The sequence below is a fragment of the Molossus molossus genome, unplaced genomic scaffold (assembly GCF_014108415.1).
Source record: "Molossus molossus isolate mMolMol1 unplaced genomic scaffold, mMolMol1.p scaffold_m16_p_1, whole genome shotgun sequence".
Lineage (NCBI taxonomy): Eukaryota > Metazoa > Chordata > Mammalia > Chiroptera > Molossidae > Molossus > Molossus molossus.
Window position 1 is genome coordinate 245,166,842 of NW_023425344.1, and position 23,529 is coordinate 245,190,370.

General features: G+C 40.2%; 1 protein-coding gene across 1 annotated transcript in view; it reads right to left on the bottom strand.

Moving 5' to 3' along the window:
* The window catches only part of ATG2B (autophagy related 2B), a 68,176-nt gene that overhangs the window by 1,585 nt on the left and 43,062 nt on the right, over positions 1-23,529 (bottom strand). The window contains 16 exon segments of the mRNA XM_036251514.1: positions 3,258-3,407; positions 4,236-4,390; positions 4,874-4,995; positions 5,572-5,654; positions 5,997-6,066; positions 8,483-8,690; positions 9,002-9,080; positions 14,393-14,448; positions 14,451-14,493; positions 15,151-15,345; positions 16,094-16,173; positions 16,176-16,198; positions 17,435-17,661; positions 18,859-19,061; positions 20,756-20,897; positions 22,877-23,047. Coding sequence (XP_036107407.1) covers positions 3,258-3,407; positions 4,236-4,390; positions 4,874-4,995; positions 5,572-5,654; positions 5,997-6,066; positions 8,483-8,690; positions 9,002-9,080; positions 14,393-14,448; positions 14,451-14,493; positions 15,151-15,345; positions 16,094-16,173; positions 16,176-16,198; positions 17,435-17,661; positions 18,859-19,061; positions 20,756-20,897; positions 22,877-23,047 — 2,007 coding nt within the window.

The window sequence follows — 23,529 nt, forward strand, 5'->3', positions numbered from 1 at the left end:
TGATAGTTCCTCTGACTCAACTGTGACAAGAAAACCTAACTCTACTAAGCTCCAGAATATTATTAACTTGTTTTAAATTACTGGCTATGTACTAGAAGATAACTGTGGAACATTCAAGGAGGCTAAAGGGCTAAACACACATTTTATTGAATGAAGCAGAGGAGGTTCTGAGAACACAAAGCAGGAGCATGCTTGGTGATCAGAGGCAAAGCTCCTGGGGCATGGTCACCCTTCGGTGGCTGCCTAACAGTGAACAGCCGTGACTGCTGAGCTCTGAAGCTGCACGTACAACTGCGTAGGTCTAGCCGCAGTGGTGAATCTCTGCCATCTGTCTAATTCAGAAACCCCCAGGGGACGAGAGGCGCTGTCCCACTGTGACCCTTGCAGTGACGGGCACAATGCAAACTTTGGGCTCTCCAGGGAAATCAAGGAACCTTGTCCCTACCCAGAATCTAGCCATCACTCTGACAAGCTAACCAGAGTATCATTTCTACACAACACGGTAGGCAAAGGGGAGAGGGCAGATGAAAGGCAGAGGAACTATAAAAAATAAAAATAAAAAATGCTATTTTAAAAACTATCTACAAGATAAGAGCCAATAAGTGAAACATGAATACAGTAAGTAAAATGCTTATAATTCATACACGTGTCTACATCATCTTCCTTGCAGCTCCTCTCCCCAACCCACACTCATAAGGTATCTGTTTATTAAAGAATTACCACCACCCAGTTTGGAAGCAACCGAAGCAAATTCAAGTCTCAGCTCCATTGCTTGGCTGTGTGACTTCAGATGAGCCCTTTAAATGGGGAATTACAAGTGTGGTGGCTGCTAGAATCAAATGAAATAATACATCTAATGAGCCTGACACAGCTTAGCAGGCACTAAATGTTTACTAACTAACTAATTCCTAGATAACCACTGCTACCCTAACAACTACCTACCTAACTACCACAGAGCCACGAAAAGCCCTTTATAAAGGGCCAGATGGTAAATACTTGTGGACTTGGTTATTGACTCTTTTTTCCTTCTTTTTACAGTCTCTAAAATTATAGAAATTATTCTTAGCTAGAAGGTCCATACAAAGCAGGCACAGGCCACATATGACCTGCAAGTTATGGTTTGCTGACCCCTGACCTAGAGGATGAGCCTATCTGTGAAATACATGGATGCTTTCTCTTGATCTTCGAGTTATTAACATTTAAAGGAAAAAAAATATTTGTCACCATTTAGGAGCCTTTATTTTAAAAGTTATTTAATCCAGAGTTCAGACTCAGTTTGATCAAGCCAGCCCTACTACCTCCACCCATGCTTCCTGCCCCCCCTCCACTTTCATACCGGCAGTCAGAGAACTAACACCAGACCCCCGTCTCCGGCCCCCGCCCTGCTGCCCTGCTGCCTCGCCGCGCACATGGGGAGGCCTTCCGGCTGCGCCCTTTCCCGTCGCTAAGTGAGGAACTCTACCTACCTCTCAGGGTTTCTATGCACATGGCATAAAATAAGCACACAAATATTCATTTTAAATAAACACAGATGAAATTAGGCAAGTGTTTTTGAAAATTGCTCTTTTACTTATCCAAGAGCAATTATAACCTGCTGCCAACTGCCCTGCTATGTCTGAACTCCAGGGTCCTTTGACAAACCTGACTTCCAACAGTCTACTGATCACGGCCCGATCCCAACATCTGCAAACAGGTCTGACTGGTAGTTCTCTCTCTATTCTCCCAACTCTTCTCTCTCCTCTAAAACTCTATTCTCGCTTGGGGCCCTGCCTCAGTGGCCTTCCCACTGTTTGGGCCCCCAGAGGCTACTTCCATCAGCTAAAAGGCTGCCCTAGGTACTTCGGCTGGTCAGTATACGGTGGGGAAATATCTTTAATGAAATCCTCATACTCAATTTGTAAGTAAAATGACTTCAAATTTCGTGTCATATTAAAAAGAATGTCGCCCTGGCTGGCTGGGCTCAGCAGTTAGCACGTCAGACTGAGGACCAAAGAGTCACGGGTTCAATTTCGGTCAAGGGCACGTACCTCAGTTGTGGTTCGCCCCCAGCTCTGATCGGACTCATGCGGCAACCAGTTGATATGTCCCTTTCAAATTGATGTTTCGCTCTCTCCCTCCCACTCTATCTGAAGATAAACAGAAAAATATCCTCGGGTGATTATTAAAAAAAAAAAAAAAAAGTTTGTCAAGCAGCCCTGGCTGGTTTGGCTCTACGGTTAGAGCTTTGGTGTGTGGACCAATGAGTCACTGGTTCGATTCCGGTCAAGGGCACATACCTCGGTAGCAGTTGTCCCCAGCCAGGGTCATGCGGGAGGCAGCCAGTCAATGTGTCCCTCTCACATCCATCTTTCTCTCTCTCCCTCCTTCCCACTCTATCCGAAGATAAATAGACAAATATCCTCAGGTGAGAATTTAAAAAAAAGGAATGTCAAAAGGATTAAGACAGGGAATGCCCCTGACAACAGCCCTAAGAACAGGGCTCACTGGCACAGCTAAATGATGCTTTGGCAATGTTTAGTAAATGTCAAAATTAAAGTCATTACAAATCACCAATTCTACCTTAACAACTTCTTGCACATATAAACAAAGTGACTTTTATATGAACATTCCTAAAGTGGCGTTTTAGGGAAGAATGAAAACTCGGTGTCCACCAAGAGGAAAATAACTGAATTATGCTATTCTCATACAATGAAATACTATGGAACAGTTTAAATTAGATATGCATATATCAACATGGCTATATCTTGAAATTACAGAGCAATACAAATACTATACCATTTATGTTAACTTCTAAGATACAAATAATAGTATGTTTTGCTTATGAGTACATACTTGTATAATAAAACTTTGAAAACATGTACAGAAAAATCCGTACCATCTTCAGGATGGCAAAGGCAGGGGAAATGGGATCATGTGAGTGAGTCACCTGCAACCTTGTATTTTTAAACAAATCGGAAGTAAATGCAGTGAAGTTTAATATGCGTGGGGTCCAGTTGGTGAATGCCTGTGTCTATTACTCCTTGCTCGCGTCCGTGGGGAAGAGAATCCTTTTTCCACTGGACCGCTCCTCTCGGCCGGAGACCAACAGCCACAGCACGGCCCTCTGCCCTGACTTGCTGCACACACGGGCACCGGCTGTTGGGAGCAGTTGCAAATCCACTCCCAAGCATTTCTTTGGAATGAACTACAACCACTGAATGCCCTTCAGATGAAAGCCAGAAACTAGTTCCAGCTTGTTCCACGCAAGTATCACCTACCTCTTTCACGACACTGTAGGCCTTGGCCACACCTTCCCTCAGGTCCACTGGCTGGTGGGCTAAGCGGTGGTGAGGAAACCTTCTGACCTTCTTGGGCTCGATAGAAAGGGTCCCAGGAGACACCATGTCATAAGCAGTCTCTGCCGCTGCCTGGACCATTTCAGAGAAAGTCGGGAATGAATCAGAAGGAAGTCTGGGTTAGGACCCACGAGCACATCCCACAGGGACTGAGGAGGGACAGAGGAACCCACGCCCTCACAAGGCACTCTGCAGTGTGTGGATTCTTTACCAAAATGTATTACTTTTACAATAAGAACATTAAAGTGTACATTCAAAACTAGTATCAACTGATCGAGCTGATTTTTTTAGTACCTCCTCTGTCCTCTGAGGACATTCTTCATGTGACCAGCTAGTCAAGAATGCACAGTCTGGATAAGGTCAGTTGGAGCTTAATACTTAATATAACAAACCTCAATTCAACTACTGTTTGATCTGCAATACTTTCTTCACATTTAGCTATATGATTTTCATATAAATGTGGTGAAATAATCCCTGGGTAACGTAATGTTTATAATTGACCTGAACCAGGCAAACAAATTTGACACTGTATTCCACTGCTTATTCCACTAATTACTTAACACTGGACAAACACTTTTAAAAAGTATGAAATTAAATCATTACAAATAAAATACCTATTCTCAATATTCTGTGTATTTTCACAGTATCATTTTAAAAACAAAATGGGGTGGAAAGAGATAAACCAAAGAACCTATGTGTATATATGCACAACCAATGGACACAGACAACAGTGTGGGAAGGCAGGAGGGGTGAGGGTGGGGGGTCAATGGTGGGGGAAAAAGGGGAACATCTGTAATACTTTCAACAGTAAAGATAAAAATAAAAATAAAAACCAAATGATGGAACCCTTCTGCAAAGGCTCATCCTCTGTGTAGGTTCAGGTAGCCCACGGAAAGATACCTGTATGGTTTGAACCATTCTGTTGGTGAGTTCCAGGGCAGCCATGGCTGTTGAGGTGCCAAAGGAGGCAGCACCCCTCTGAAAGCCCCTGACGATGCGGCCATCCTTGCGGTACTGCTCTATCGGTAGCCAGACCAAGTCCTTCAGGCCTTGCACTAGAACAACAGTCAACACGCAGAGGTCAGCAGCAGTGCTGGGGCTCAGACCTCGGCTCTCATTCCAACCCCGGGGCTTTGAACCCCTGAAATGGGAACAAAGTTTTGTGTGTGTGACTGCAAATGTGGGGTTTCTAGAAAGGCGGTCCTCACACAGACCCCCAGGGCATCCATAACCCAAAATGGGTTATGTACCATAGCTCAGATAAAATAATTTATCTTGTTTTTTAAGCCTCACCTGAGGATATGTTTTTATTGATTTTAGAGAAAGGCAGAGATAGAAAATATCGATGTGAGAGAGAAACATCGATCAGTTAGTTGCCTCACATACGTGTCTAACGGGGAAGCGAAGCTGCAACCTAGGTATGTGCCCTGACCGGGAACTGAACCCACAACCTTTTGGCACACCGGACCACGCTCCAAACAAATAGCTACGCGGCCAGGGCAAATAACCTACCTTTTGATAAAAAAAAGAAAACTCACCTAATTGTACTAGTGAGTGCATAGGCCCAACACCTCCCAGAATTCCTGGCAGCTGGTTCTTCTTAATGTCAGCAAGCCATTCAGTGATTGCATAGGAGAATAGTTTGTCAACACCTAGCAAACTAGAGTAAATGACTATCAGTATTTAGGAAGGAGAAACATTTTTAGCTTTAGGTAAGTTTGAGAGATTTTTCACTTAAGATAAAAGAAAATTTACAAATTACAAAGACAAAATGTTATAGATGCTTAATCTATATATAAATAAATATGTTTATACAAATAAATGTATACACATATATACATAACCCAGTTGTGATGGTAATAATTTCTACAAGTCCTAGGTAACATGTGTAAGTGTGTTTCACCATTGCTTTTATTTCTGGAACATCTAAAGCTCTGGCATAGGATTAACTCAATGTTTACAAATTGCCACAGAGTTCTGAGCTACTAAGAACATTACCCTGTGAACGTCTAGTCTTTTCACTAAATAAGCTGTTTCGCAACTTTGGGAAATTACTAAAAATATCATAACTCTAGCTGTTTTTGAAAAACACTACTTTATTCAAATGACTTCTACCCTCTCAGAATAAAACCTAGCAGTAATCAATAAGGATCCTCTAAATATAAGCTCTCTGCAAACAACACTGTAAATAACTAAATTATGTTTAATTTGCTGTAATCGAACTTCAGTGACTTACCCATGCCGACAGAAGAGCCTCTTCAGCTTCAGTTCAGAGCAGTTTAACTGGGCCAGACCAATCAAAATCCCAGCCAATGTACCCTTTAAAATTTTAAAAAGGCCACATTAATCTGTATATTGAGAGACTCAGCATGTAGAATAGTTATTATTTGGGAAAGTCAAAGCAATATTCACTAATGAGGCTGAAACACTTAAAATATCTACAGCAAAACAATACATATTATAATAGGTATGACCGAATCTACATCAAATTTTATTGTGCGTTCTTAAGCAAATGGTAATTTACTTTAAAAACAATTATATTTTTAAATCCTGTACTTTATTTCATATATAAAACTATGACAGAAAAAAGTTTTTAATTGAGTCCATGAGAAAAACAAATGAGATAATTGTGTAGAGTATATTTATACAAAGTTTCCAAACCTGATCCATTGATACATGTTTGCCGTGATAATCAAGTCGAATAGGAACTTCTGATGTGAATCTAAATTCTCTGAAGATAAAGAAAGGAAGGGAGTTATTTATATTCACATTACTAATAGTTGAACTTAGATATAAATTAATTTGTTCAAATAGAGAATAAAAACAAAACACTAAATAAAAGAGAATGCCTTTTAGCTTTACATTTTCTTAAGGTAATATAACAAGTTAATCATCTTATAAATTGTATTTATTGTATTTAAAATTTCTCACAAAAACCTTTTCCTAGTTTACTAAATAATGTTCACCTTAGAAAAAAAACTTATTCTGGCAGATATTCTCAATCCATAGAGAACAAATAATAAAAGCAACCTTCACGATTAAACCAAATAATATAATCAATACCAAAAAAGTACAAAGAAAGGTACTTATTTGAGCTCCATCACACAGCAGAGAGAGCAGGAAACAGCGGACACGAATCCCAGTGTTCTCAGTTACACGGGACGCAGTCATGGGCAAGTCACTTAACTCTCTGAGCCTAAATGTCTTTGTCAATAAATTTGTGAAATGTCACCTGTAGTGGTGAATTTTAGTGAGCATTCTTGAGATTATGCTTATAAACCGGATATCGAAACACAAATATTAGGAATTCTTCACGGAGAAAATTAGACACTGAGGGTACACATCAAACAAAAGCAACTGGCTTCCAAAGGCTTTACTGGAAACTGGGACCTAAAACACATTTTTCTACAGAATTAATGTTGGTCACTACATCCTGAGCCATCCCACAAAGACCACTTAACCTATGGTAAAATGAAAATGCTGTGTTTACATCGATCACTACAAGAAGCCTGGATCCTGGTCACCTGTCATCTTCTGAATATTCATCTCCACTTGGCTCTCTGAGCTGTCGCTCAGCCCCTCAACACCCGCCTCTTCCTTTCTTACTCTTTTTTTTCTCCATGGCACATAATAGTATGTTTTAATTCTTTTTAAGTTGAGTGAAATAGGGATTTTTCTCTACTTTGTTCACTGTGCCTAGAATAAAATGTGGCATACATACTGTAAATGTTCAATACAGGGTGGGGCACTTTTGAATAATTAAATGTTGAATAATTATCAGGGAGAACGTATGAAGCCATGGCACTGAATTCAGGATTAAGACCTGTGTTCCAGTGCCGACTCAGCCACCAATCGTGTGGTCTTGAGCGAGTCAGCTCACTTCTCTGGGAATCAGCTTCCTCATTTCTACAGTGAGTGATCTGGACTATATCACTGATTACCATGCCAGGGTCCTGACCCCTCTAGGAGCTTTGAGAGTAGAAACAGAAATCTGTAAGCTACTTTAATTAGTCTAATAAAAAATAAAGAAACATTTACCTAGGTAAGTAAGTAAGGCTACTTACTATACAAGCTGAAAAGTGTCAAATTTCTTTGCTTTCAGGCCAGAATTTTAACAATTCAATTTCTTTCATACCTGTTATCCAGCATTCACAAAAACCAGATTGGTTGTTTATATGTGACTGATATGAAATGAGAATTCAAATGATTACTTAGAACACACAGTTTCCTTGGTAGAAACAAAGATCGATGTGGGAATGAGAGGTCCTTCCTTTGTGGTGGCAAGGTGTGGCACACCAGAGATCATCTACCCCAGGATCTTCCCACTTCTCATATTCTGGGGTTTTTTCTTTCTTTTTGTATCTTTCAGCAATATTCATGATATTTAAAACATAAAGTCTAACCTCAGAACTTACAGGGAAAGACAGAATTTGGGGACCACTGGTGTCGGCAGAGAGGAGAACAGAAAACCAGGGAAGGAGGCTAACTGCCCCTCACAGCACAGGTGGGTTTGATCTTCTTCCTTTCTCCTGCCAGCGGAGCCAAGGCTCCAGCCCTACCACCGAGGGCTGGGAAAGAAGGAAGATGTGGGAAATGAATGGGTTTGGAAAGGAGGGACACACTCCAGTGCGCAACCAGCTAGTCAAGAGGCTGGTCAGTGGTCACCGCACACACAGGGGCCTGGGCTTCCTGGCAGCGCCAACTTAGCCAGGGAGCAAAGGGGCAGGGAAGACACAACAGTGACGGGGCGGGCAGGCAGAGAAACTACACAGAAATCCCCACAGGAAAAAGGGAGGAATGTCGAAGTTGAGGCGGATGAAGGCCGAGGAAAAGAACAGCACGGTGCCTGAGGAGGCACAAAGAAGCCATTCGGCGGCCGGGGAGAGAGACCGGCAGAGGAAAAGGGAAGAAGCCGAGAGGGAAAGAAAACTCCCCTACACAACCAATGGCGAGATGACTCGTAACCAGGGCTGCGACATGTGAAACGCGAGGTGGAAGGTAGGTGGACACAGGACTAAACCACCGGTGGCTGGCTTGGCGGTGCGAGAAGCTGATGTGACCTCATGACTGCCCAGCACAGACACGTTCAAGAACAACCTTCAACACTCTCAGAGAACTTCATTTGTTATCAAAATTAAATGATTTACCTAAAAAACACCGGCTGGTCACTGAAGGACGCTTCTTCAGCCGAGAAGTCCTTCTCTTCCTCCCCGTTAACCACTTCCGCTGAATCGGCAGCATCGTTTTGGGAAGGTTGCTTTGGCCCAGGGAAAGAAAGAACTAGACTCGGCTCCTTGGAGGTACTTAAATGCCTTGGCAAACTGCAGGTGACATCAGCCCCAGGAGACTTTTTGACTGAAAATGTAATGTGTGCATTTGAGAAATCGGGTGGCTTCCTGAGAGCGACCATGTCAGTCAATCTAGACTGAACTTGTTTTGCTACATTTCATTTAATAAGCACAATTAACTGCTACAGAGAAAATTGACTTTCACCTTTTAAATTAGTTCTTTTACATAAACTACATTTGCATAATTTAACAAAAATAAACACAGAACACATGCATATAAATGAAAATGGAGACTATACTGATGCATTCTCAAAAAGGCCTCATAACAAAATCAATCCAAGCCCTTGGTATAGACTTTTTCAACTCCGAGGTCAGTACCTTCTGGATCTGGAGCCATGAGCAGCTCCACTTCTGTCGAAAGACTTGTGAAGAAATCCTTCAGGAAGAACAAGGCATCCTGAAAGTAAGAGATGTAATTATAAGTAAAAGGAGGGGAAAGGTACACCTATTTCTAAATCTTTGAAAGAAAGTATCTTAAAATTCCACATCTGCCCTGGTCAGTTTGGCTCAGCGGTTAGAGCGTCGGCCTGCGGTCCAGAGAGACCCGGGTTCGGTTTCCACCAAGGGCGTGTACCTCGGTTGCGGTTTGTCCCCGGCCCTAGTAGGGTTGTGCGGGTGGCGACCACTCGATGTGTCTCTTTCACATCGATGTTTCTCTCTCTCTCCCCCTCCTACTCCACCTGAACAAAAAATGAAAAAATGTCCTCGGGTGAGGATAAAAAAAAAAAGAAAAAAAATTCCACATTTTAACTATTTATTCATAGACAGCTATGATTTACTGAGTCCTTACTGTATGTCAGGCCTTGTTCCTACTCTCATTCTCTCTCACACTCACACAATCACACGCATTTCCTTGTTAGCTCTCACAACTCTATGAGGAAATTAACTTACAGATGTGAAAATGAAGTTAAAATTACATAGCTACTTCTAAAGTATATTTTTATTTTCTTAGAAATACGGTATCCTCACTCTCCTCGGCATCGGTTCTCACTGTACATTGGTGGTGGTAACATTACTAACAATAATAACAGCAGCTAGTATGTCCTGGCTACTTATAGGTGCCTTAAAAGTTCTCATTGTCTTATTTCTGCTTTTACCACTATGTTATATTGCCCTCATACATTTTCTTCACTGGGCATAATATTCTAAATAAAAATTAAAAATAATTAAAATCACCCATCAGGTTGGTCTCTTCTGAAATTATAAAATTACAAACAAAAATGCACGGCTCTATCTTGACGTGCATGCAAGCCGTATCTGCCCACTGTCGGCAGCTCCATCTGCCCGCTTCACTCCAACTCCGCTTTGAAGAATATGGAAAGTGTCTGAGCCTCTTCTTTATCCTTCCCTTCCACTCAAAAATTCCTCAATTAATGTAAACCATTAATATTGCACCAAAATGCAATGTGAAGGTAAATTACAGGGTCACAATATTTGGTAGCACACAAAAATTTGACTGGCAATTCCAAAGAATGTGACCGACTACTGATCACATTTATCAGAAGTGTAAATACTAAAAACTAGAGAAGTATTTATCTAGGTAGCATGGCAGACGGGACTGGAGAACAAGCAGGTAGTTCCAACAGCACTGGAAATGCTCTGGCTCTGCAGCAGGGTAGTGGGTTCACAATCTGTTCATTATACTATGCTTTACATATATATTTATATACTTTATACATTATCTACATTACATGTATTTATGATATTACTATATATGATATGCACATATATCTCAAGTATTAGATGTTAACAAAATTAATAGAATATGAAATGTTATTCTTTGGCCACTAGATGGTGATATTTTCATGCTATGTGTTTTTATATGACTGCTTTCAAAATACAGAAGATTCCAGGTATAAATGTGCTTTTTTAAAAAAGGAAGACTAAGGAGACTGTGGTTTCCCCATTTTTACTACAAACACACAAAACAACAAAGAGATACTAATCATTGGCTTTTAAAAATGTCCTCAGAATTTTTTATTTTGGTAATTTACGCTAAACTCTTTACAATTCATAAGTCAACCTAATTTTATAAATACGTTTTCATTGGTTTTTTTAGACAGAGAGGGAGGGAGAGAGAGACAGAAACATCAATGCAAAGGAGACACTGATTGGCTGCCTCCTGCAGGCCCCCTACTGGAGATCCTGTTGGCAACCGGGTGTGTGCCCTGACTGGGAATTGAATAGGTACCTCTCAGACCATGGGATGATGCTCAATCCACTGAGCCAAAGAACCTAATTTTAAAACTGGCAACACAGGCCCCAGTCTGGTGGCTCAGTTGGTTGGAGCATCATCCTGTGCACCAAAAACAATTGCAGGTTCAATTCCCAGTCAGGGCACATACCTAGGTTTCAGGTTGATCCCCAGTCAGGGCATGTAGAGGAAGCAACAGTTTGATGTTTCTTTCTCACTCTCTCCCTTCCCCTCTCTCTAAAGACCAATAAAGACATATCTTTGGGTGAGAAATAAAAAATAAATAAACAAACTAGAAACACAGAGACACTTCACAATGGTGCAACCACTGTAAAAAACCATTTGGCTGCTTTTTATTACAGATAAATACATCTACTCTATGACCTGGAATTTCTGTTTATAATACTCAATAAAAATGAAAACATATGTCCATAAAAACACTTGTACACAAATTTCCAACAGCTTTATCCATAAAAGCCAAAAACAAGACAACACCTAAATGTAAATCAATAAGTAAATGAATAAACAAATGGTGGTACACCCATACAATGAAATACTACTCAGAAATAAAAAGGAACACAATGCTGAGAAAAGGAAGCCAGATACATTTACATTTATATAAAGGTGTAGAATGGTAAAAGCTAATCTATGGTGGTGGAAATGAGGTCAGTGGTTGATCTGGAGTGGTGGAGACGGACTACAAAGGGACATGAGGGAACTCTGAAAGTAAAGAAAATGTTCTATATTTCAATTGGTGTCGTAGTTATTCAAGTGTATATATTATCAAGCTCCAACTACACACCTAAAATCTGTGCATTTTATTATATGCAATTATACTTCAATACAATCAATTTTTTAACTTAAAAATTTGGTTTATTATTTATGCTAAACTTGGACTACAAAATCATTATTTCTAGCTCTAAGGTCCTACAACAGAAGATATTAATAGTGCAATATGACAAAGTGTTAAAAGAATTACTTTTAATGTCACACTCAGGCAATTAAGTATTGATGCTGAAAAACTATAATTATGCAAACTGGTCCTGCTACACAGTCGTCATTTCCAGCCTCAGCTGAACATTTCCTTATCCCACCCGAATGGCCTTACATCTCCTCTCACGTGAAACTAGGCCCTCGTGCTTTCACAAAAACCTTAACGTGGCTAACTCCACTGACCCACTCAAGTGTCCCCTCCTCCAGAAAGCCTTTCCTGATCACCCCTCACTCTTCCAAACCCCAGCCTGGCCTGGGAGCCCTCTGCTGGTGGGCATCTCATCCTAAGCCTATCTTTGCATCACTTGTACTCCCCACAGGTATTAAGTCATATTTTATGTTGGTCTCCCCACACACAAAGAGACCTTTGAGGATGAGATGTTTATTCATCTTTGTATCCCCTGTATCCCACTAGAGAATCTGGAATGAAGTTAGCATTTAGCAAATGATTTGGAATGAATTAGCATCACTTTCCTACACAGATTTCCAGGCAGTACAATACTAAAATGAATAGCAGATTGGGAGAGTCGGGAAATCTGGTCCCTTCATATTTAGGATCTCAAGTTCCCTAATTATATGACCTTCATTACCTATTTACCCTCCTAGATGGAGATCACTCCATCCGCCTAGCTTCCTGCCCACCCTGCGGGCACACCGAGCTTTGGAAGCAGTGTAGCTTTTAAAAAACATTAGAAAACAATGTGTTGCTTTCATACTCACTGTCTATGAGACAGTGAAGATAAACAGATATGCTCGGTAAGAAAAACATTACTCAAAGCATTTTCATTTATCAACTGACTTGTTTTTCAAAAGAATGAAGAACACAAATATTTGGTTTTCTATTCAGATGACCATTTGCGATCTCAAAATATGGTGTGTCAATCTTAGAAGCTGTAAACTAGAAAGGATTTTTAATCAGTAACATAGCTCACTGAGGCTTACATGTTTGTAGCACAGCTTTGTTTCCAAGGCTTCATATCTTGGGGAATTATTTCCCATTGCTCTTCAGTTTAGTCATAACAATGATTTCCCTGACTGTTTTCTCTAAGATTAATATTTCCTCATTTTAAAATCATAATGCTTTATAGTTCTAAAGAAGAAATTAAGCTCAATATTAAAGAGAAAAGTCTATTAAAGAAAATTGAGCTAACTGAGCCTGGTGAAGTCAGGCCATAAAGATGTACCTTGCTCAAATTTGTACTCACATGTAATTTCCACAGATGAAATTTCCCATAAATACTTTATCATTTTCCTACTAGGCCAATGTACGAATAAGTTCAATTAAAACAAGGGTATCAAAAGATATTCTTCTCATAATGAGAAAACATAAATCTAAAGTACTCCTTGGTAAGTCTGACTCAGCTCAGAAGCCTCAAACATTAATGTAAAGCTGTGCTCACCTTTTCTATTTCACAATATACGTTCTCTAAGACATGCCTGTATTTTGTTTACACTATAAATATTATTTAAGTTTTTTTCATGATATATCTGTTACTTACTTAGATAATAAATCAACATTACTCAGTCAATATTAAGTGAACAAATGCTACTGTCCCACATATACGCTACTTCCAAACCTTAGCTCACACCAGTATAAGGTATAACAGGAGTGTTTGCTATTTCAGAAGCAGATTATTTTTAAAACTCCATTTATTGTCTTTAGTTGTTATATGATCTTCAACATTCTGTGCCAGGCACCAAGCCAAACATTTTACATACATTAATCTCATGTAATCCTCTTTATTTAAAAAATGATGTTACCTGTATTGCTATTCCTTTAATATTTCAATGAGGAAACTGAGGCTTGGAGAAGTTAAGTAACTTACCCAAAGTCACACAAGTAAAAGAGAATTGAGATTTAAACCCAGGTCTGACTCTAAACCTCGCTCTTCACCACTACACTACATCACTACAAAGCGTCGTATTTTCTTATCCTTGAATAAAGTTTGCAGAAGAGGCACCAACTATGTTTTGAACAGCAATCTGGCTCAAAGCAAAACCTAGAATACTTTGATGGGATGTTTGTTAGAATATGGAAAAGTGCGTTTCTTTATGTCTTTTCATAAATCTGTGTTACCTGTGACCTGTTTGGGTGCCAATTTACTAATTTGTCATTTTACCCAGAGCAGAAGGAACTGTCTGGCAGGTGCTGAGATTAAGACACAATCCTTTCTATCTTTCAATTATGTTTCAGGGATTCCTGTAGGACTCTCTGAAAATACCTGCATATCTGCATTAGAAGTATGCACATAAGAATTAGAGAGAAGCAAGTTCAAGTGCTATATCATGCAGACACTGAGTAGGAGACTGGAGATAACATTTAAGAACATTTACTCACAATAGTTCAGATTCCAAAAGCCTAACAAATTCGCCCTGTTCTTTATCAGCAGAAGTCTGTTTTAATTACACACCTTTCATAAAAGTTAAATAATAAGCACTTAATCCTACTGATCGAGTCCCTCATTCTGGATGTGGGATACGCATTTCCCCACAGTTGCATGAATTATGCTTGCAGTACGGACCTGGTCGATGTTGAGGCAAAGTGGCATTAGCGACACTCTTAAGCAGCACTCCAATGTGACCTGCCTGACTCCGGGCGCACATGTAATGCTTTAATTGTCAACTACAAGAATAAAAGAGAAAAATATTATTTCCCCAATGATATTATGATTTTGTTCTCATTAAAGAAAAAAAAAGAAAAATATTACATTTCTATTCCTTATATTAGGACAAAAAGTGGAAATGTTGACCCTCTTTCCTTAAAAACCTGAATCACACTTTTTTGGGTCACAAACTCCCTCAAGAATCTGATGAAAGATTGGACTCTTTTTAGAGGAAAAATGCACATCGCACCGTGTGTGCAGTTCAAAAGGGTGTGCCGAGCCCCGGGGCTAACCCACAGACCTATATTCCAGAGTCAGCTTCTAGGACAGTTTCTTCTAGAAGTCCGCAACCAATATTTTCTATTCCACTAAAATGTTCAAAGTTTTAGAAATCTGAACACTTCCAGCAATATAAATACTTTGTGCAGATCACTATGGACTCCAGTTTCTCTCATCTAGCATAATACTGACAATTTTAGTTAATGGACCCTAGAAGTGACAAGTAAAATAAATATTCAACCATAAAACTTTAAGGAGCATATTTAAAAGGGATTTTCCTATTGAACTGGAAAAAAATATCTGGTAATTTTCCCCAATCTAAATCTTCTGCACTTAGATATAATAAAAACACTTTTCTAAAACTCATATAACAAAAAATATCAAATTTTAAATCTTACCATGTTAGAATGAGCTTTTCGAGGCATTTCCTTACTGCAACATAGGTACAAGAACTTATTCATCTGGGATGTGGCCAGCCGATCCCGAATTTCAAGATCCTGTACGATAAACACCTGTCGGGAGACTGGGTGTTCTAAGAGGCTGGGGTCGCACTCTGGCTTGCACGGAGGGTAGACCTCGTGCTGAAACTTCACCTTCACAGACAGGAGAAGGAACACAGGGCCATCTTGACATTTTATTTAAACTGGATTTTCTCTTTGCAATGCAAAACATCACTCATCATATTCTTTGAATGCTTAGCTTTCAAGTCCACTTTCAGAGAACGTAACATTCTTTCACTGACATTTCTTATTTGACCTTGGCAAAATCTCTATCCTTTTCAAGCAAAACACTCAATAGCAATAAGGCATACAATTATTATCTTGCATACCAATAAAATTGCTTGAAAATGAATCAATGAAAGCAGAGTTCAAGTTCCAAAGTGGGAAAGGATACAATTAAACATATGGAATTGGCATCATTATACTATTTCCACGTTAAAGCATCCTAGTATATGACACTTAGCACAATCCCAGACAAGCTGCAGAATTAAATGCATGTAATGTCACTGGGGGCCTAGCCCTACTGGTCCCTAGATGTTCACAAAGACCTGACGTGTGATGCCCAGCGCAGGCCTTCCTAGGTAGATACTCCAGGCAGTGGTTGCCCAAGTGTGGTCCTGGGAAAAGCAGTATCAGAATCACCTGAGAACTCATTAAAAATGCATATTCGTGGGCCCTCCCTCAGATCTACCAAATCAGAAACTTTGGGGCCCAGCAACCTGTGTTTGTAACACAAACCCTCAAGGGGATTCTGATGCCTGTATGTGGGGTGGGGGGTGCGCTAATGAACCCTCACTAATGCTTCTACTTCAGAACTTCCCTTTCAAAAATGCCACCTTACCTTGCTTAACTGTATTTCCATTAAAAAGTCATGGTTTCTTCCTTTTCCTCCACATACTATATTACGTCCATGTCTTGTCGGTGAGAAGGTGAACTATGGGGACTGCTATAATTGGAGGGGGGAAGCTTTTGTTAAAGGAATATTCAAAGAAAGATAATAAATGACATCAGAAAAAATAACAAGATGAAAAGAGAGTAAGATTACAGGGCTGTCAGAACATTGCCACGAACTGTGTGACTAAATCAAAACTATAGCTTTTACACTTTGGAGACATTGCGAACATCAATTGCATTACTGCCATGGCAACAGTCGTCTGTCTGCTTGCTGAAAAGAAAAACCGAACTGGGGTATTAGTGTTCATGTCGCAGGACAGACTTGGAAATGAGACCTCCTTATAAGTTCCTGTTACTTCAGAAACCCCTTAAAGTCAGAGTACAAGTCCTAGAAATCCCAATGAATACAGAAAAGAATTGTAGTAAATTCACAAGTGTTTAAAAAATTACTTTTAAATAGAAAATGTCACTACATCGTTGGGCCAAAGGTTACCACCTAATGAAGCCTTTTCTGCTTCTCCCCACCCCAATGAGAATGTCTGCACCACTGCCTAGTACTCTATGTCGTTCTCTTCTAGCTCTACAAAATAATGCACCATTTAACGAGGACTTCAGGAGCATCGACTCTGCTGGGTAAGCTGGAAATTCAGGAGCATGCATGGTTCCTGTCCCCCGACACACACTCACTGCCCTCAGTCGCTTCCACAACTGTCTCTCCCTTTCAAAGCCAGGGCAGGGTGTAGGTCATATTCATTTTAGTGAACGTGCCTCTGACACAGGCTCTGGCACAGGGCAGGTACCCAGAAAATTTTACTGAATGGAAATCACTAAGTCACCACATTTTAGTAAAAATACAAATACTGCAAATAAGTTTATAAAATGGAAAACTCTAACACTAACATTTAAAGAGTAACACAGCCCTGGCCGGTTTGGCTCAGCAGTTATAGCGTTGGCCTGTGGACTAGAGTCCCAGGTTTGGTTCCCACTAAGGGCACATACTTTGGTTGCAGTTTGTCCCTGCCCTGGTTGGAGTCGTGTGGGTGACAACCAGTCGATGTGTGTCTCTCACGTCGACGTCTCTCTCTCTTTCCCCCCCTCTCTCTCCAGCTCTATCTGAAGGTAAATGCAAAAACGTCCTCAGGTGAAGATAAAAAAAAAAAGAGTAACACAAATTACAGATTTTTAATACTACTTCATCAATACTTCTTAAAATGAGAAATGCTATGCATTTTTCTACAGAAAGAATTGGCTTGCCAAACAAACTTATGTAGAAATTAATTTAACAGACATGTAACTTTTAGCTGGAGAAGTAGGAGGGGCTATCCCAAAATCCTCCCCTCCATAAAGATGCCACACGAGAGAGACTTCTTTCACAGCATACCGGACGACAGGAATGGGGAAGTGTGACGGGGCTCTGCTCGTATCTGTCTTCTTAACAGGCAGACTAAAATAATTATCTCTTATCACAATTGCATCATCAACCATTATTTTTACAACTGGTTCTTCTTCCTTCTCCTGAAAGAAATAAACAGGTGACACACACTGCCTAATCTCAGTGAAAACCACTGATTATACTGCCTATCTCAAAGGAATTTCTTTCTCTTTTTTTTCTTTATTGATGTTAAAGAGAGAGAGGAAGAACATTGACTAGCTGCCTCCTGCATGCCCCCCACTGGGGATTTCGCACACAACCTGTACATGTGCCCTGATAGGGAATCGAACCAGTGACCTGCATGGGTTGGTGCTCAACTACTGAGCCACACCAGCAGGGCTCAAAGGGATTTCTTGATTCTGCATTCTTTCTAGTAATTTTGATATATGAAATGAAATAATAAATACTGACATTAATCATCACACAAGATATTCTGCATTATTAACCATAAAGTGAACTCTGTTCTATGTAAAGTTTTCCATAAGGATTTTTTATAATCTATAATTTGGCTTTTACTACATGGCTGACAGTAAAAAGGCACAGATTTAGAGTGTGTGTGTTGACGTGTGTGTGTGTGTGTCTGTGTATAGTTCTACAGTTCAAAGTCAATACTGTGTTCCAAATCTGACCAACATTCTGACCAAATTACCATGTTCCTAATAATGAGTTTATCCTGAATTTGACTGCTTTTATTTTTTCAATCTCCCAGAACTTAGTCAAATAAATACACTCATCTACTAAGTTACTACTGGGCAGTTAAAACATAGATGTACTAGATAGTGACTCATTCTGAATGGGGTTCAATTCTAGCACCAACGCTTAACATTTTGGTTTATAAACTATGGATTCATTAAATGCAGACCATGCTTTTTAAATGTGAGCATGACTCTCAAACAAAATTACATATATCAGCCGACCATCAGCCTTCACACAAACCACACTGCACCTCTCCCGGCTCTTGGACTAGCAACTCTGCAGCACCCCTTTCTGCCCTGGAACTCCCCACCCTGAAGACTTATCCTACTACGCACAGTATCTGCAGTTCAATTACCTATGAGGGAAATTTTGCAAATACAGAGCATTCTTCTCTAAGTCTTTGAGAGACGTATCATAGAAATAGGCGAGTATAATAAACATTTACAAAGCATTGATGGTAAATAACAAAACAAAGTAATTCTGAACTATAAAGAGTTAAATTCAAATAATCTTTTTAGGTCTTTGGACAATTCAATTTGTAACACTATATTACGGCCTCAATTATGTTATTAATAACTTATTACCTGAATGGTTGCTCATGGTGCAAAGAGAATGCAAAAGTCATCATTTTCAGTGGGCACACCTGTCACTGCATCACTAATCAAGTGGTGGGTGAATGAAGCATAAGTGGGGCCGGGCTCCTGAGACACATTCCCACTCTCATCTGGAAACAGGAAGAGGTCCGAACAACATGGCTCCTGAATGTGAGATCTTTCATCCAAAACACCTAGGAAGAAAGATTACAGCATTCGGTTTGGGCACATTCTGAAACATCATCATCAGCCACAATTCTCTGTAAGCATTTTAACCGTGTGTCAGAGACACATCATGTTGAGTGCTTTCACCTGCAAAACCCCATTCTTTTCCTCACAATTATCCTCTGACTGCTAATAAAAAGACTAAAAATAAGTCTGAAGTTCCCTAAGAAAAGAGTAAATGATGGTCTCATGAAATTACAGTCTCCTCTTAGCTATTTGCGTTAGAGAAGCTCAGGAATTCGGCAGCAGATGGTTAGTGTTGACTGCAATTTGGTTTTAGCCAGAATTTCATATTGACAACTCTGTCTTGTGGGTAGAGCTTGGAAGAAATGCCTTGGACAATATTTTAAGAGCAGGGGAAACCAGATGTGCCCAGCAATGCCTCCCCTAGAACTACAGGAAATCTCTGCTCATGGAGGGGAGAGGAAACCGTTGCCAAGCAGGTCTCCAAACCACCAAAGAGGACTTCCGGAGTGCTCGACACCCACATGGGACACCTGTTCTCAGGCAGCTCTCTCGAGACGAAGTTCACAAAAGAGTGTATTTGCACCAAAATCTCTATGTAAACATATATTTTTACACATTTTATTTCATACTAGATTCACCAAGTCTTTCTCTAGTCAGTCATTCAAACCAAACACTTAATATGGATTGAGAACACTAAGATGAATAAGGTGACATTTAGCATCAAGAGGCTCACAGACTAGATTTTAAATTCTTCTATGGCAGGACCTTGAACTTACACATCCTTGTAAGTGCCTAGTACAGAATCTCCTATATTGAAGCTGCTCAGTAAACTGTCATTAAATATTCTTTCCCACATAAGTAGGTTAGCTGCTAAGACTTATTACAAATAATGTGGTACATAGGAAGCTGAAGGTTTCCATTTGCTTCCTTAGTTCTAATTTAGAATGAAAGCAACATTTAATGCTAAAGTCATATAACACCATTCAATAATTTGTAACAATTAAGAGTTCATAACATATAGAAATAGCTAAATTCATCCAATTAAAAAAATATTTTTTTTGATACATGCTTCAAAATATTTAGATGCTTCCCATCTGGATTCTCCTCCCTGACTATCCAACTTCATTGTCTAATTCTTTTCAATAAGAGGGAACTTTGTTCCTGCAGTAGCCTGAGCTGCTAGGTAGCTAGGGCTCCCACATGTCTTTGTCCATGCCTCTTGATGTTAATGATCTTATCAAGATACCTCTCTGTCCCCTCTACATACCCAACTCATTTTTGAAACCCACTCTTTGAAAGCCAACTCATCACACTTTCACTGAAGCCTAGCGCACCAATTCCAGTCCTTTCTGAACAGCAGAGTATGCAATGGTAACATTCTGAAGTGTTTCCATTCTATCATTTCTGAATCACTCTTAAGTCTAGCCTAGTGCCAGCTTGTTTTACTAACCTATACGCTACCAGAAAACATAGCTCTGTCTTCCACTTAATCCGCATCCCCAACAACACCCTGGTCAGTGTTATCTACTAGACACTCAGTAACCACAAGCTGATTGACTAATAAACATCCACCAAATATCAGACTTGTATTTTCTTTAGTAAGTTACTTATTGAAGAACTTATAAGAACACGAATAATGTAAGCCTCGACCACAACATCAGGGCTTCCAGAGCAAAGTCCTGACGGTCTGTCTCACCGTTAGACTGCGGTTTCACAGAGGAAGTGGCCTGCTGCTCATCAATCTCCTCCATAGCATCACTCATCAAATCTCGCAAAATCTGTTGATCTGCTTCAGGAAGTACTGGGCCTCGTGAGGTCGACCGACCACCGGAATCTACCTACAGTCAAAAAAACTAATGAAAAACAACTGAAATTGCTCTAAAAAGCAAACTATTTAACATGATTTTGTTTCAGAAATACACTCCATCTACAAAACACCAGAAGGAGGAATAGACTCATTGTTCTGTATTCTGCCCAGCAGCTGTTCCATTTTCATCTTAAGCTTTTAGTATCATCATCACCCCAACAACTAATGGCACATCACATTAATGTGTCATCGCCTCAAAACTAGCACAAGGAACTGGGCTCTTGAAGAGGCAACACGTCAGGAGAGAGAAAAGGTGAAAAATGGCCCATAAAGCTAGGGGAGACGGGATCGCTCTGTAGAGTCTGACCTGCTCAACCTGCCGGCTACAAAGACTGTCAAGCCTTCGAGACAAAGTCACTGCAGCTCACAGCCTCATGTCTTGGAGTGAATGGACACCTCAGGGCAGTGAGCAACATATGCAAGAGGAGAATCTGCCAAGCGGTGCTTCCTGGGGCTCAATTCCAGCCCGATGCTCAGCCGTTTCAGTTAGCGAGCTGTGGATTCTTTAAATCCAGATCATCATTTAAACATGAGCATGATTCTAAAGTGGAAAAATCCTATAGTGATTACCAGAGGGAGGTTGGGGGAGGTAGAAGAGGGTAAAGGAGGGATAAATGGTGATGGAAGGAGGCTTGACTTAGGGTGGTGAACACACAATACACTATACAAATGACGTGTTATAGAATTTTATACCTGAAACCTATATAGTTTTATTAACCAATGTAACCCTAACAAATTCAATAAAAAAGTAAAAAAAAATAGCCCTGGCCGGTTTCGCTCAGTGGTTAGAGCGTCAGCCTGCGGTCCAGAGAGACCCGGGTTCGGTTCCCACCAAGGGCATGTACCTCGGTTGCAGTTTGTCCCCAGCCCTGGTTGGTCGTGCAGGTGGCAGTCACTTGATGTGTATCTTTCACATTAATGTTTTTCTCTCTCTCTCTCTCTTCCTTTCTCTCCCTCCCACTCTCTCTGAACAAAAATAAAGTTAAAAAAATAAAATAAAAAAATCCAATTTGAAGGGGATAATTTAAAATAACTTTTAATAAACTAGAGAATGTTCGAAAAAGAGAACAGACAGGAGAGAGGGAAGAGCCATGGGTCGCTGTTACCAGGAGGAACAGCGCAGCAGCAGGGAACCAAGAGCAGAAGTGTAACACAAGCGCAGCGTGAGACCACCTGAACGGAAGAACGCACGGCCAGCCAGGCCCTTACTAGAGGCCACGTAACCTAAGGGCACTGAGAATTATGTTCACAGAAGAGGCATGAAGAATGAAAACACACTGAAAAATAAAAAACAATGCTAGACGAACTGGACATTGTTCAATCTGGACATAAGAGAGGGCAGAGAGGTGGCACTTGGGGCATAAGATAACATCGAACCAGGAGTGCTCTTTCTGCTACTAATTACAGCAAACCACCTAAATTCTCTGGGTTTTGTTTACTCATCTGTAAAACAGATAATAATCTTGAACCTCTGTATCGCACTGAGTTAAAGGAAATCATATAAGAAAGTACACCAAAAACTGGATAGTATTATAGATAATTAATATGGAAGGCAATATTATATAAGTAAGTCTTCTGGTAATAGTACTAACACCGGACATCTATTTTCTCAGAGCATTTTTACATGAAACTTGCATGTAACAAGCTCTTACATGATAAATGTTTTCTTTTTTTCCTCAGGACAGATGATAATAACTTAAGTCTAAAAAAAAGTATTATGTTGGTTGAGAAAATTAATGTTCTGAAACAAAGACTGTCAAGCAGTAGAATGATTTTCCAAAAGGGCCCACGGAATCACCGTTCCAGACCCAGGTAAGAACAGACAGATGAATTTCAGTTTCTGCTCTGCCTCATGCCTGCCATGAAGACCCTGCTGAAGTGAACGTCACTCGTGCGGCTGGAATGGGGCAGGGGTGAATTAGTTCTAACGAATGATGTGGCCGACTATACCGTGGTCTTTCTTGGAGGGGCTCCTGGCTTTGTTTCCACCTTGGTAGCTGCATGTAAGTCCCCATAGCTTGCAATGTACTGAATGAGATTCATTAATGCAGCACAAGAGTCTGAGCACGTTCTGATGTGGACAATGTCGCTGGAACAGTGCAACTCAAAGCGCGAGTCAGTCTGGACACAACACAGGGAAAAAAGATGAAATGTTTTTCAAATAAGAGGCAAAATTTTCCTTTTTAGTATAGTTTTACATTAAATAAGATCATTTGTCTTGTCACAGGACATTTGCATTTATAATAAGTCAATCATTTAAAAATATTTTATAAATTTTGACCAAAATTAGGTAAGTAAAAAAATAATTCTACAGTGAAGTCAATACATTTTTAGTCCTATAAAAAATAAGCCCTGGCTGCTTTGGCTTAGCTGTTAGAGTGTTGGCCTGTGGACCAGAGAGTTCCGGGTTTGGTTCCTGTTAAGGGTGGTTTGTCCCTGGCCCCGGTTGGGGTCGTGTGGGTGGCGGCCACTCAATGTGTCTCTCTCACGTTGATGTTGCTCTCTCTCTCCCCCCCTCTCCCCCTCCTGCTCTATCTGAAGATAAATGCAAAAATGTCCTCCGGTGAGGATAAAAAAAATAAATAAATAAGACAACTAAAAAT